Raw genomic sequence first — 15,842 nt, forward strand, 5'->3', positions numbered from 1 at the left:
CACCTGCATTTTTTTTTTGGTTCCAAATCAATAGTTCATTAAATGTTATAGTGGAATGATGCTTCAGTTTATTCGAAGTTGTTTGGACTTACTAAGATATTCAAAAAAACAGAAATTTTGAAATAGCGATGTTGTGCGTTTTATAATGTTTGTGAATTTATTTCATCATAAATTGATAAATTTATGAGCACCGGTCCCTAGAAAGGGGGTTTAATGCATGTGCATAAAGTGTCGTCCCCAATTAGCCTGTGCAGTCTGTGACCTCTAGACTGTTAACAAGGCAAATGATGACACACAACAGCATAAGGTGATCACAAATCTTACCATGAGCATGTTGTGCCAGGGTTCGACATTAACTTTTTTTACAGCAAGACCGTCGGACCAGCTCCTCTTAAAATGTACTAGCCCGAACCTGATGTCTACTAGACCACAAATGACATAGCAAATGAACACAATTGTGTCATGTAACTGTTTAATCAGGATTTATCAGTAAATAATCAGTGAACACCAGATTTTTTTTTATGCATATAGTAAAACAATAAAATAAAACTTTTTTTTGCTTTTCTCCGTCAAATTCAATCCATGGGAACTGACTCGATTTTCCATCTAGGATAAAATTGACATTTTCGTGTTTCTTCATATTTACGTTTCGTGTCAGTTTAAGCGTCGGATTCTTTTTATTAACTGATTTGTTGTACGAAAATCCGAACTTGAACAAAGCCATTCTTTAAATTACATTCTCTTGTCTGCTACGCAAAAATGTTAACATTGACAATACCGATTTTCAATAGAAGTCGTAAAATCATGCTCTACAGTTTTACGACACTGCAGAAAATCATTAATATTCATGACAACTTGACCAATGGAAACAAGCAATTTCTGCAGAAAGCTCTCCTTTGCGTCTAAAAATAGCGAGGAATCATGTGAATGCTCCTTGTTTATTTAAATACACTAGTTTTGTTTTAATGTAAATAACGGATACGAGAGTAATTTTACACATTAAAAATAAAGGTTTTCACAGCAGTTAGTTATAGTTATATGAATCAGTATAGATTTTTTTATGTACGACCAGTCGGACGAGCTAGCCCGCAGTTTTACTAGCCCGACCACCGATCTTACTAGACAATGTCTGTCGGACGTGCCTTAGTGTCGAACCCTGTGTGCTTAGGTGAGCTAAAAAGCAAAAGCAATGTTTCTCAGGTGAGCAACATGTGGCCATCAAGGACCTCTTGTTTGTTGTAGTACACAATCTCAGTCAACATTATTGGAAACTTTGCTGTATGTAATATTGTGATTGCAATAATGAAAGTAGAATAAGTAATGTCCATTCACAATTCAAATAAATTAAAAACAACTCCAGATGCCTTTTAACTGTGTTTGAATCTGCAAATCAAAAACTAGTCAATATATGTTTGCAAGGAAGTATAGCTGAAGCTTTATCCATTAGAACTTGACTTATTTTAAATGTTTATTTCAATGTAAAATTTATTATTGTATCTAGATTATTTAATACAAGTGTCTTTAATATTGTAATACATATTAGAATAAATTACGCAATATTAAAATTCTAACATCCTGAAACCCTTAGGTACCATGGCAAATATTCATAGAATAACTTACACAAAACATTGTTTCAATTTGATTTATTTTTCATTTTTGGTCCTTTATATGATAAAACAACATTGTGATAGTTGATGAATATGACAACAGACAGAACCAAGAACACATCAAATGCAACAAGAGAGTTAACTCTTCCAGTGCTGGAACCGAATTTTGAAGGCCTTTGCAAACAGTTTGGATCCAGATGAGACGCCACAGAACGTGGTGTCTCATCAGGATCCAAACTGTTTGCTTTTCTGATAGTATTCTTTGAAAAAAATTAAAGAAAATGCTAATTTTAGAAATTCAGCAGACAACATTTTTCCCAGCATGCAAAGGGTAAAAACTAGTTCAACATCACTACATGCACATAATAATAGAGTCTCTATCTGGAAAAACTGGGCTTAATGCATGTGCGTAAAGTCCCATCCAAGATTTGCCTGTGCAGTCTGCACAGGCTAACCAGGGACCACACTTTCCACCTTTGATGGTATTTTTCTTTAAAGAAAGTCTCTTCTAATCAAAAATCCATGTTTAAGCAAAAAGTGTAATACCAGATTAGCCTGTGCAGACTGTGGATTTTTACTATACCAGATTAGCCTGTGCAGACTGTGGATTTTTACTATACCAGATTAGCCTGTGCAGACTGTGGATTTTTACTATACCAGATTAGCCTGTGCAGACTGTGGATTTTTACTATACCAGATTAGCCTGTGCAGACTGTGGATTTTTACTATACCAGATTAGCCTGTGCAGACTGTGGATTTTTACTATACCAGATTAGCCTGTGCAGACTGTGGATTTTTACTATACCAGATTAGCCTGTGCAGACTGTGGATTTTTACTATACCAGATTAGCCTGTGCAGACTGTGGATTTTTACTATACCAGATTAGCCTGTGCAGACTGTGGATTTTTACTATACCAGATTAGCCTGTGCAGACTGTGGATTTTTACTATACCAGATTAGCCTGTGCAGACTGTGGATTTTTACTAAGAAGAGACTTCCTTTCAATGAAAACTTCATTAAAAGCAGAAAGTGTCATCGCTGATTATCCTATGCTGACTGCACAGGCTGACCTGGGACAACACATTACACACATGCATTTAGCCCAATAGTCCCAGAACACTGCTCAATTAATTACCAATCATTTTGAGGTTCAAACATTTACAAACATAGCGATGTGAAAGAATATTTTGACAAAACCACTTGCCTTTATGTCCCTTATATACTTATTACACATTTCTCATTTAACCCATTTGATGTCAACAAACTCTACACATAATTTGTAAACACATTGTTTAATAAAACCTCACCGGTTCATAGAGAGAATACCAGATTCACTATAAAATAAACCGTACAAACATCCATTTTTTGTATAATACATTCAATAACATTCAAACAACTTGATTGTCTTTGTAAGTCTAATCATGATTTGTTTTTATTTCAATGTACAAGTATTATTGTTTTTGTTTGAAATTGAATACATGAAATATGATTGTACTCTAAGACAAACATTAAACTGTAGGTAGAAGTCTTAAGATTTTAAAGTAAGTTAATACCAACATAGATAGAGAAAATACAGAAAAGATTTTACAAATGACTTTAATATCTATATACTAGTAGAGGCCATTTTGCTTTAGGCAAACATCGTAAGTTTACATGTATAATTTGTCAATCTGTAAGTTACCATAGCATAAAGGCCAAGAGTTGATTGATAGAATCATCTTTGAAATGAATCCTGCTCTATGAAAACTGGTCTTAATGCATGCGTGCAGTGTCATCCCAGATTAGCCTGTGAAGACGGCACAGGTTTATTAGGGATGATGCTTTCCATTTTATTGTATTCTTAGAAAAAAAACAGTCAAGGCAGAAAATGAGGTCCCAAATTAGCCTGTGAATACTGCACAGGCTTATCTTAGATGACTCTGTATGCACATGCATTAAACCCGTTTTTCATATACAAGCACCAAAGCTATTAAACAGCATAATAGGGATTAAAGATAGTGCACAAACAGACCAATGATTTTATCAAATTAGTTGAAAACCAGGTTAACAGATGTGGGGTTCATGTCTTTCAATACTAAGTCAAAAAGTAAATTAATACATAATTATATTAATAATAAAAAAACTTGTTTTGGTATTCAAAGAAGCATTCAAAGAAAGGCAAACATGCATATAACAAAAATCTGTTCCAATTTAATACTTCATGATAAAGACCTCATTCTTCAATTCTGACAGCCTACTTAATGTCATATGATAATCAAATGTTGTAAACATTCATAATGGTGTGGATGGCCTGACTTTCACATGAACATAACAGGTACATTTACATGCCAGAATAAAGAATTTTTGCCAAAATAAAGAATGTATGCTTTTTATGTAAGTTATGTGGTACTTTTTGTTTTAAAGACAATTACTTATTTTTTCTTCAATTCTGCTCCTGGTTACATTCACACTTTACATAAAAACATGTGTGACTTTGTGTACACTTATGTAAATTATATATTCAACATTTTAAATAAAATCAACAAATAAATACATAACAAGAAAGTAACTGAGAACACAAAATATATGCATTTACAAAACAAGAAATCAAAATAAAAATATGTACAAAAAATGTTACATATAAAACAAGACTATTGTCAAGCAATATAAGCCCCCACCATTGTCAGAAATTCCAGATTTTTTAAATATAAATGTGTTGCCATAGCAACCAATTTTTTTATTTAGGAACAAAACGAAATGACGTGCATAATGTCCATATTGTCATCTATCCATTTTCAAGTTTCATGAACAATTATTAAGAACTTTAAAAGTTATCGCAGGATAACCACCATTTTAAGCAGTATTTCTAGTCTATTTGTTGCCATAGCAACCATAATTTTTGACGTAAGAAATAAATAAAATGACGTGCATATTGCCATCTATCAATGTTCCAAGTTTCATGAAAAAATATTAAGAACTTTTAAAGTTATCGCAGGATCCAGAAAAGTGTGACGGATGGAGACAAAACCATAAATCCCCTCCGGTGCAACTGGTAGGGGACTAAAGAGGATTTTTCCTGCTTTAAATGGAAGTAAGAAAACATGTGTTGCCAAAATATATCAATCAGAAGCACTGCAAACAAAATTATTGACTTAAGAACTTTCCTTTCAAATTAATGCTACATGTATTATGCTTTTTTTATACACTACAGTTTTCTGTATTATATGACACATAAGCTACATTATGCTTTCACACCGGACTATACGTTAATCTATGTTAACCACATTGCTTAGATATTGCTGTACATTGGTATCTTTAATATACTGCAGAAAATATATGGATTTCAAAGAGGACCATTTAAGTTCATGCAAGTCAATCAATACAAGGTCCCTGAATGTTTATCTGAAAAATTAATATACAATAGAAATCAGTTAATTTTTTAAAAGAATTTATAAAGATGTAAACAATAAAATGAATGCCATTTCATTGTTTATTTTAACATCTTCACAAATTGAAAATAACATAAATACTAACTGAATGATGAGAAAATATATATAAAAATTTAGGACAGTTAATGTGAAAAAGCATGGTATACAGCTGCTCAAAAAAGCTTTTTTTCAGATGTAGCAATGGTTTTATACAACAGCAAGAAAATGGGTACAAAAAGATAACAACAACATAGTTACACCAAATATGACTGAAAAACTGTCAACTTATATCAGCATAAAAAATGCCTACAATAAAGTTGGACTTAATTCAAATGTGTAAAGTTTGGTCCCAGATAGGCCTAAGCAGGGACAAAACTTTCCGCCTAGACTGGATTTATTGTACCAGCGGACTGCATGGGCTTATCTGGGACGATAATATACGCATATATATTAAGCCTGGCTTTCCTAGAGTACAGTTCATGTACATAATATTTATGAGGGTGATTGTCATATATGAGTAAGGGTCCAATAGCGAGGGCAAGGCTATCTGGTTTAGGCAGAGGATAAAGGGTTGTTTGGGTCCAACAGTGAAAGTCAAGCTATGAGGTTTTAGCAGGGCTAAAAGGTTGCAAGGGTCCTACAGTGAGAATCAGGCTAGAAGGTTAAAGCTCAAGGGCAAAGTGCTCGCTAGGGTCCTCAAGGAAGGGGCAGGCTGACATTTAGCAATACATATTTATATATATATATACATTTTTTCAGCACATTTAAGATAAAAACTCCTGAAAATTAATTGCATAATTTACAGCACAATGTACGCTTCCTTTACAAAAAATTACAATAATTGTACATGCACATTAAATCAGATTAAATTTCTGATAAGGCTATTCGTTAGTATAATCTTGACAATTGTCACTATGTACATGTATATGTTATTTAAAATTTGCTAAATAAAAATTTATGTACAATACAACTGACTTAATCCCTGCACAATAGAGCTCTAAAAGAAACCTTGAAATTTACCCACATCACCAAGTCTACTTTACACAGTGCCTCTGACATTCCAAAAACTAGGAATAAGGGCAAGGACATATACTAAATGTGGGTGCAATATGTTCTGCTAAAAAAACTAATACATAGACATGAAACATTCTGAGCAGTGTTGTTGGTGATCAATTTATTTATTTAGTGTTTTATGTGATTTGTTTAACAATGCTACAAACCTGAAGAAAATAACCAAAACACCAACAAAATAAATGCTGAATCAAGTTTTAAAGAATGATAAGTAATAAAATAAATGCAATAAAAAAGTGAAGGTTTATGGATTATCACAGACCTACGCCATTTTAATAAAAGATATGTTAATATGAAGAATTTTTAAACCAGCATTTTGATTCTATATCAGCAGTAGCCTAGGCTTCAATGAATTAAATAAACAAGAAACCGTCGGAGACGGGTGATGCTCCCCAAAGTTTTTTTTGGTCAAAATATTGCACTATATATTCAGATAAAAGAAAACGTCTTGAGGGGCATAACTTTAAACAAAATAATACAATGGATAGTTTAGCAACTTAAAAATTTCAAAGGGCCATAACTCTCTAAATAAATCCTCTAACCAGAACCCACAAATAACATGCGCATCTCCTCAAGGTAGTTAAGCTTCCCATAAAGCTTCATTGAATTCAAGTCAGTAGTTGGGGAGAAATAGCCCGGACAAGAATTGCACTATATGTACAGTTTATAGAAAATTTCAAAGGGTCATAACTATGTGAAAAATCATCCGACCAGAACCAGCTGATAATATGCACATCTCCTCTTGGTAGTGAAGCTTTCCATTAAGTTTAATTAAATTATGGTCATTAATTGCTGAGAAATAGCCCGCACAAAAATTGTGCACGGACAGACGGACACACGTACGGACAGACGAAGCGGCGACTATATGCTCCCCCCAAACATTTCGGGGGAGCATAATAAATTGACAAAATATCTTTTTGATTTACTGCCTTGAAAATGTGGCAAGAATTTTTAAGCACAAAGAAAATATGTTGTAATTTGTGCACTGGTATATGTTAGACAAAAGACCTTTCGGAGATCAAGTTCATAAAGAGAAAATGTTCTTGCATATAAACATGTGTATGATATGCAGCAATTCCAGTACTTGTATTTTTGCATTAGTATCACTACACGTGTAAGTAAAAAAGTGTTTCATAAACTGAAAAAAGTAATACAACAACAAAACCTACTGTAGACAGGGTGAAAACAGAATGTTGGCATTTGAAAAGAATATAATACATTCCAAACATGTATTTATATTTCTGTAAACATCGTCAGAACATATAAATTATAAGAAAATATTCAGTCCGTCAAAGTACAATTTTAACTCTTTCAGTGCGGGAACCGAATTTTGAAGGCCTGTGCAAACAGTTTGGATCCAGATGAGATGCCACAGAACGTGGTGTCTCATCAGGATCCAAACTGTTTGCTATTCTGATAGTATTCTTTGAAAAAAAATTGAAGAAAATGCTAATTTTAGAAATTTAGCAGACGACATTTTAGCAGATGACAAATTTCCCAGCATGCAAAGGGTTAAGTATATAGTATGAGCATCACCTGATAAAAATGCAGAAAATTTTGTAACATTTAAAACTTAAATAAATACGTGTGAAACAAGCCACCTACAATAAAATGCTACGATAATTTGCAATGTAGAGTGGTATAAAACAATTGCAATACACAGCTCTGTACTGAAATAACTGAAATCTGGCCATCCTATTAACCAAGTATTTTTTGAAAGCTTCTAAATATTAAGATTCTTATGATGGCATTTTCCATGTTTATCCCAAAACAGGTAAATGAAATTTATTACTAGTAGTGTAACGTTTAAATGTTTTTGTTAATAACATTATTTTTAATACTATGATACCAGTAAATATTATAACAGCAGACCAAAGGCCCTAAGATTCTCATCTGAGACAAAATAAACTGAAGTGTTTTGGTAAGCTTTGGCAAAGTTTAAAGAAACATTTGAGAACTTGACCAAGATACCATTAGAACAAATATTCTAAGCAAGTTCCATGATGGTTGGCCTCTAGACAGTTTTCAACTATTTATTTGACAATTGACATTGTTTTTGCTACAACATAATTCAGTTTTGAACTCCTCTGTGATGTTATTAAGACAAGTGTTCTGACAAAAAATTCATAAGATAAGGGAATAAGTTTGGCCTCTTGGATGTCACAAGTTTTGACCTTTTGACCTTGTTTTTTACCACACTTGACCCAATATCAAACTCATGCAAGATCATTTAGACAAATGTTCTGACCAAGTTTTAGAACGATTTGGCAATTAATGTGGCATCTAGAATGTTGAGAAGGTACCAGTAAATGTTGATAACACAAGATGGTCAACAAATGGCAGAAAGATAATGATCACAAAAGCTCACCATAATCCAAGTTGTGCTAAGGTAAGTTTCAAACATCCAAACAAATTTGGTACATTACAATCAGAATAGAACATGGCAAAAAATGTTTATGGTGTTAAAATTCAAGTCATTCTACACCATTTTGTATGGCAAACTCATTTTTCTGTCATGGATTTCATTCACAAAATAAATACAAGAGGGCCGAGATGGCCCTAGTTCGCTCACCTGAGAGGAGTCGGTTCATTCAATCCTTACCAAATTCAAACTTGACCTAGATATTGCCCAGACAAACATCCTGGTCAAGTTTCATCATTATTTAATCTGCGAGTCATGATCAATGTACCTATGAAGTTTCATGATCCTAGGCGTAAGCATTCTTGAGTTATCATCCGGAAACCATTTTTCAAAGTTGAGTCAACGTGACCTTGACAGTCATTTTGTGAATACATTTTTTGGCACTGTGACCTTGACCTTTGACCTAGTGACCTGATAATCAATAGAGGTCATCTGCGAGTCATGATCAATATATCTATTAAGTTTCATGAACCTAGGCATAAGCGTTCTTGAGTTATCATACAGAAACCATTTTACGATTTCAGGTCACCATGACCTTGACCTTTGACCTAGTGACCTGAAAATCAATAGTGGCCATCTTCGAGTCATGATCAATGTATCTATGAAGTTTCATGATCCTAGGCATAAGTGTTCTTGAGTTATCATCCGGAAACCATTTTACTATTTCGGGTCATCGTGAACTTTACCTTTGACCTAGTGACCTGAAAAACAATAGGGTTTTTTCTGCGAGTCATGACCAATGTACCTATGAAGTTTCATGATCCTTGGCATAAGCGCTCTTGAGTTATCATCCTGAAACCATCTGGTGGAAGGACAGAACGACATCAACAAAACAATATACCCCCTCTTCTTTGAAAGGGGGGGGGGGGATAATGAGAAAACTTCCCCCCTCCCAGCAGCCATGTTATTCAACTGACAGGAACCATTTTTTAACTCAACTCTCGTATCAAGGAAACAAATGTTCTGAGAAAATTTTATGAAAATTGGGCCAAAAATGTGACTTCTACTGTGTTCACATGCTTTCACTATATACATATAGAGAAAAATGAACTCGTCCGAGATATCAATAAAACCAATGTTTTGACCAACTTCCATGATGATTGGGCAACCATTGTGACTTCTAGAGTGTTTACAAGGTTTCTCTATAGCCAAATAGGGAAAACTGCCACTATATACATATAGAGAAAAAATCCCCGCCCACTGGCGGCCATGTTTTTTCACTGATCTCGACCATTTTCGAACTCCCCCGAGATATCAATAAAACCAATGTTTTGAACAACTTTCATGATGATTGGGCAAAAATTGTGACTTTTAGAGTGTTTACAAGGTTTTTCTATTGCCAAATAAGGAAAACTGCCCCGCACACTGGCGGCCATGTTTTTCAACGGATCGGAACCACTTTTGAACTCAACCAAGATATCAATAAGACAAACATTTTGACAAAGTTACATGAAGTTTGGGCATGAAATGTGACTTTTACAGTGTTTACAAGGTTTTTCTTTTTTTTTACCAAGTGACCTAGTTTTTGACCCGGCACAACCCAGTTTCGAAACTCGGGCGAGATTTCATTGGGACAAAGCTTTTGACCAAGTTTCATGAAGATTGGACAAGAAATGTGGCCTCTAGAGTGTTTATGAGCAAATGTTAACAGACCGACGGACGGACGGACAGACATACGACGGACCTGAGCAATCAGGTGATCTAAAAAAGCTATTAATTTTTTAATGGAATGATCAAATACTACAAAAAATGCCCGCAAAACTACTCACTAAGCCATTAACCAAATATTATGCCAACATTTTGAAAATGATCTGAAGTAATACAAAGATAACCTCAAATTTGAGATTTTATGTGCCAATGTAATACTCTTATTAACATATCATAGAAAGACAAATGTTATCTTACTTTCAAAATAAGAATGGGATATTTTTATGTTTTTGAATAAAAATAATCTGAGCAAAGACATTGTCATGGTGCTAATCTAATTGAGAATGGAATTGAATTCTATACAAAGGGGTTTAGTGGTATACTTATATTTTATGTCAGAGGACATACACAAAACCAACAATTAATTTTTGACAAACTACGAACTAAATCTTTACAACAAAACCAGCACTAAAAAAATATCACATTGCTTGTAAGTCTTTAGTCACTGGAATGTTTAGGAGGCCCAATGCACGGTGAAGTTCTAAGGTTTCTCTCCCAGCATGCTCTATTATGCAGGCTCACCGTCAGGTGGGCGTCTCTGCAATCCCATTGGTCGCAGTGTTGCTGTTCTGCCTATGCCGTAATTTACCGTTCATGTTACTTGGCTCAGTAGAGCCATTTGGCACCACGATTGATGTCGATGCAGACTCAGAGTCATGGTGCAAGTCAAGAGCTTTATTGTCAATGCCAAGATCTTTGGAGTCATTGCGATTGTATCCCGAGTCGGGACTGGTTGCGCGAGAGTTTTCAGTGGACTGGGACTCCGTTTCTGCCTTCTGTTTCTCCCCTTGCTGAGCCACCATTATCACGTCAGGAAACACAGTCTGCTGGATGATCCGCACAATTAATCTGTAATCACAGGGAAAATACTTGGCATAGAAGTGGTGTGTGTGAAATAAGAAGTAAACGGTTTTCTTCCGCGCCTGAGGCTGCATTATGAAAGGAGCCAGCAGTGCCCCAGAACTCCAACCTGATTAATTTACTATTCCCCAGAACTCCAACCTGCTTAATTTACTATTCCCCAGAACTCCAACCTGATTAATTTTGTATTCCCCAGAACTCCAACCTGATTAATTTATTAATTTACTAGACTTCTGAAAGTTGGTACACATTTAAGATATTGCTGCATTTTCCATCTATAAAGTGTTAACTGAAAGTTTTTTACAATTTTGGCATTGTCAGGTGTTTTAGGGGGGGGAGGGGGGGGTTAATTGCATTACCTTGAGGAAAACACACCTGTCCAGTAACATTTGTTTGAGTGGTAGAGTTTACAGATAGCTTACTATTTGCATACAGCACATAAAATCTTTTACAGGTTTTACAAAAATATCCCTGTCTAAATTGATATTAAATAGAGGCCTTCCCACTAATCACTATGACATCACACCCTCATTGAACTTGCATGTTAAATTCCAAAAAAATGGCAAACGTTTGTTTCTTATAAAGTCCTTAAACATATTGGCCCCGTTTCATAAACGTTCGTACGCACGGTTTCTTACGTAAGTATACTTATGCAGGTCGTAAGAAAATCCGAGCGTTTCATAAAAAAAAACTTACGCAACCACCTGCTACGAATTCGTAAGTTCCAACGTTAAAGTTACGCATGGTCTAGGCTGTCGTAGCGTTCGCAAATATGGCCGCCTTAGCTATTTCACGTCTTCACAAATTTTCCAAAATAAAAAAAAAACGATTTTAAGCGCATTTTCGACAAAAGAAGCGTGACTTTTCTCTTGAAAATGACAAAATCGGTAAATTGTGGTACATTTATCTTTATGAAGTTCATTAAAGAGAGCACAGTTGTTTCCCTTGTTTGCGAAATCGCGACGAAAAAACAATGTCAAATGTAAACAAAGTTGAATGGATTTTTGTTTTAAATTACCTCTGGCCATGCTTTGTATTACGGGATAAGCATTGTGTAAATACAGAAGAGAGGATTGTTGCAGAAGTAAATTGTATATGAAAGTTTAGTTAGATCTATGTCAAACTGGAATGTATAAAGCAAACTGGAAATTGGAATACATGGTCATGGATGATGCAAGACACTGGCATGTTTATTGGATCAACCAGTTTTGGCACTAACGACTTTACAGAGTGTAACAAAATCAAAGAGTTTCCTTCTAGGATTGAATTTACTGGAAGGTTATCTTTGATTCTGTTCGATGCGTCACTGAATTATTGTAAATGGAATGTCCAAAACAGGAGAAGCAGAACAAAGGTTTTCCCTTTGTAAATAAGGTAAAAAAAAATTATAATTTCATTTACAGAATTGTATTGTTTGGGAAGTATTAAATGTTTGGATCTGGATACATAAAAGATACCAAAACATTATCTGGCTTTTGCTCGACTGTGGATATCTCTTGAGTCTGTTTCCTGGGTAGAACTAGTACAATCATGGTGTCTTTGGAGGCGATCTAAAGAACGCTCCCACCATGGGGACGGAACCCATGACCTCCCGGTCCATAGGCGGACACCATATCCACTACGCCACAGCGACTACTGTATAGAAAATGTATGTAAAAAGTTCTCTGCAGATTTTATTCAGTTGTTAGATCCAAATTATGATATCACAACTAAACATCTTTTTACCATATTTATAAAGGCTTCAAAATCATGTTTTAAATGAACAACAATAATAGATTTTTAATTATTAGTTGATATCTAAGCAGAAACAAACTTTCTTAAATTTCAGTGATAATTTTCATTGTTCGAAGAAAGATGTGTTTGATTCAGATCAACTTTTTTTGCCAACTGGTCTGCAAGTGCAAGGTAAATATATGTTTTGTTCCCTATTTAAATGGACCTTTAGTTAACATGCATAGATTGCTTTACAAACATCCAACTGAAATATTTCTGGAAATGGTTATTATTTTCAGAAAAAAACACATTACTAAATTCTGTTTAAAAAACAACAATCTCTTTAATTATGACTTGTGTATTTATATTGTTTTATAAATTATGACATAATTGAAAAGTACATCCATGTGACTATTTCGAGTTAATTTGGTGTTCAAAATGTAAAAAAAATAACAATGGTATCATTTAAATAAATTGGTTGCCATGGAAGCAAATGTACTACACAACACAAAATTGTATATTTTCATATGTTATTATTTTTATAAGAACAAGTAAATGCATTTTAATCTTACACAAATTACATTTACTTATAATAAGTAGGGCATTATAACTCAAAAAAGTAATTAAATGGAAGAAAACATAAAAATCTCAGAATTGCTTTTCACATTTTGAGATACAATAAAGATGGGCTTTTCACGTTTTACGGCCTTATTGTTTAACAAGTACTTACCCGTAATCTCATTTACTATTGAAATGGTATTAGGCATTCCATTGATCACAAAACTTAGAATAAAGATCAAAGGGAATTGTGCACAGATATAAAAACTGACCATTTTCCAAAATTAAGGAACGGATACAAAATAAAAAATAATATTGTAAATCAGGGAGCAAAATGCCACTAATGATGTAGACTCAAACTGAAAATACAGCTTTTTTATGAGTAATCATCATGTGTAATGGATACAATTAAACAGGGTAATGATTGGATAATTTTTAATGATTCTGTTTTTTTCTGTTAAATTTTGTTATTTCACATGGATCACATACATCAAGTATAAAATGAAGGCTTAAATATAAAATTGGCCGAGTGTTATATGTAAAATAATTTAAGGACCCCCATGGATACTAATATTTTTTCTGGTGTTTTTATCTGTTCTAAATTTCTATTTTGAGGTTAAAATCTAGCAATTAAAGGCTTCTACAGACATACTTTATAAAATGCCTGAATCTGTGAACAATTCCCTTTAAGGTTAAAACCCTTTGGATGTCAGCTTATTGTTTTTTTGATTACCATTACAATCAACATAAAAAAAACATACCCGGTAGTTAAGGTATTAAATAGGTCAAACACTAAATTAAATGCATCACTTAAACACTGATTTCTCTTAAGTTTATACAATTATTTCTATAATAAAACTGTGTTTGTGTTTAAAAATAATAATTCTAAATTATTTTAGTTCTACACTTCAAATAACATTCCAGCATGTACATGAAAATGTTTTCTTATTATAATAATTCAGGTTTGAATTTCCATTGTTAGAATAAATATTCACAGATGTTCTCTATTAAAACAGTACATGGTGATCTTAATCTCCAACCAGCTGTAGCGCTTTAGGTCCACATAGTGAAGAGACGTACAGAGTTACAGCAAATCCTTTGACTGAGTCCACATCAATATTTCTGTAAATAAAAATTGAACATAAAAAAGTACCAGTGCAAAAAAAATCAAAAATGTAATCCTACTAATGTTCCTTAAAATAATTTGGAATAACACAAAACTGACAGTCATGGTTGAAACTCTTATGGCTGGTAATCATCAGGATACACCAAACTTTAGCATGTACAAGTTTCTTTATTTATTAAGATATGTTATGAAATCTTTGTCTCAAATGGATTCCCTTCACATCGGAATTCTTAATTTAAACTTGTCAATAAAATTAACTAAACATTCAAACAATTTTTTTTTTTTTACTTTTGTAGTGTTCCGATGCATATGTTTTAGTAAAATCAAAGTTACAAAAAATCATTTAAAGGAGTAAGAATTATAACAGTCACTATATGCAAAACATAAGTTCTTACAAGCAGTTGAACAATCTGTTGCCAAAGTGATCATCCCTTCTTTCACCCGGCAGGATGCATCTGTGCAAGTAGTCGGGTCCTTTCCCTGGTGATTCATATAATTCATGAAGTATCTGTTCACCTAAAACACAAACTTCTTTAATAACAAATATCCATAATTAAATTTAAACACAGTATTAAATTACAAAAAATGACTGACATGCATGATTTTATGAAAATAATAATATTGTTTAACTCACATAATTAGATAGAATTTCATTTTTTTAGCAGGATTGTAGTATATTTACCCGACATATGAAACATAAAAATCTTACTTAAAAAAAAATAAATTTTAAATCAGAAAATATGTCTTACCAAAGCAGAATTATACTATTATTGAATTTAATTTATTATTGTCCAAATTACAACACACAAAGTAAATAACAGCTTATCTTAAGACGATTTTGTCAATTGTTTAGTCTTAACTCAACAGAAGGGACTGTTAAATAATAAATAGAAATTGAAACATTACTTAAAAAATTAACAGATGTAAATGACTTTCTTTATTCATGTTACATGTAAGTTTTGACAAAAATAGCTCAAACTTACACATATCTTTAATAATATTACAATCTGACATATAAACAAATTAAGTATTAAACCTTTAATGCCATACCATCTCAATTTAAAAAAATAACACACCTGCAAATTTAGCCAGTATTAATTTACCGGTACCTTCCAAAACAAAACATTTGCTGTCAATGTTAAAGGGACTTGTTCACACTCTATCAAAATGAGAATGTTTCAACTTTTTGTCACAGATTTAAGATATAAATGAACAATATACATCAGTGTGCGAAATAACACGAATGCCGCAGACTTATACTGAAAATACACTTTCGTTAATTAAAAATCATCGTTAGAAATTGATAAAATTATAAAGCGTCTCATACGCGAAAAGATTTTAAATTTTTGATTTCTTGTGTCATCATTAT

The 15,842-nt window shown here is 33.3% G+C and overlaps 1 protein-coding gene across 3 annotated transcripts in view; it reads right to left on the reverse strand.

The window, feature by feature from the left end:
- Positions 1–1,627: 1,627 nt before the first annotated feature.
- LOC127876754 (phospholipid-transporting ATPase VA-like) overlaps positions 1,628–15,842 on the reverse strand; it is a 62,395-nt gene continuing 48,180 nt past the window's right edge. For all 3 annotated transcript variants that reach the window (XM_052422200.1, XM_052422201.1, XM_052422199.1), the window contains one exon: positions 1,628–11,064. In XM_052422200.1, coding sequence (XP_052278160.1) covers positions 10,740–11,064 — 325 coding nt within the window. In that variant the 3' untranslated portion in view covers positions 1,628–10,739. The remainder of the gene's footprint in view (positions 11,065–15,842) is intronic.

This window comes from Dreissena polymorpha, chromosome 4, assembly GCF_020536995.1.
Source record: "Dreissena polymorpha isolate Duluth1 chromosome 4, UMN_Dpol_1.0, whole genome shotgun sequence".
Classification (NCBI taxonomy): Eukaryota; Metazoa; Mollusca; class Bivalvia; order Myida; family Dreissenidae; genus Dreissena; species Dreissena polymorpha.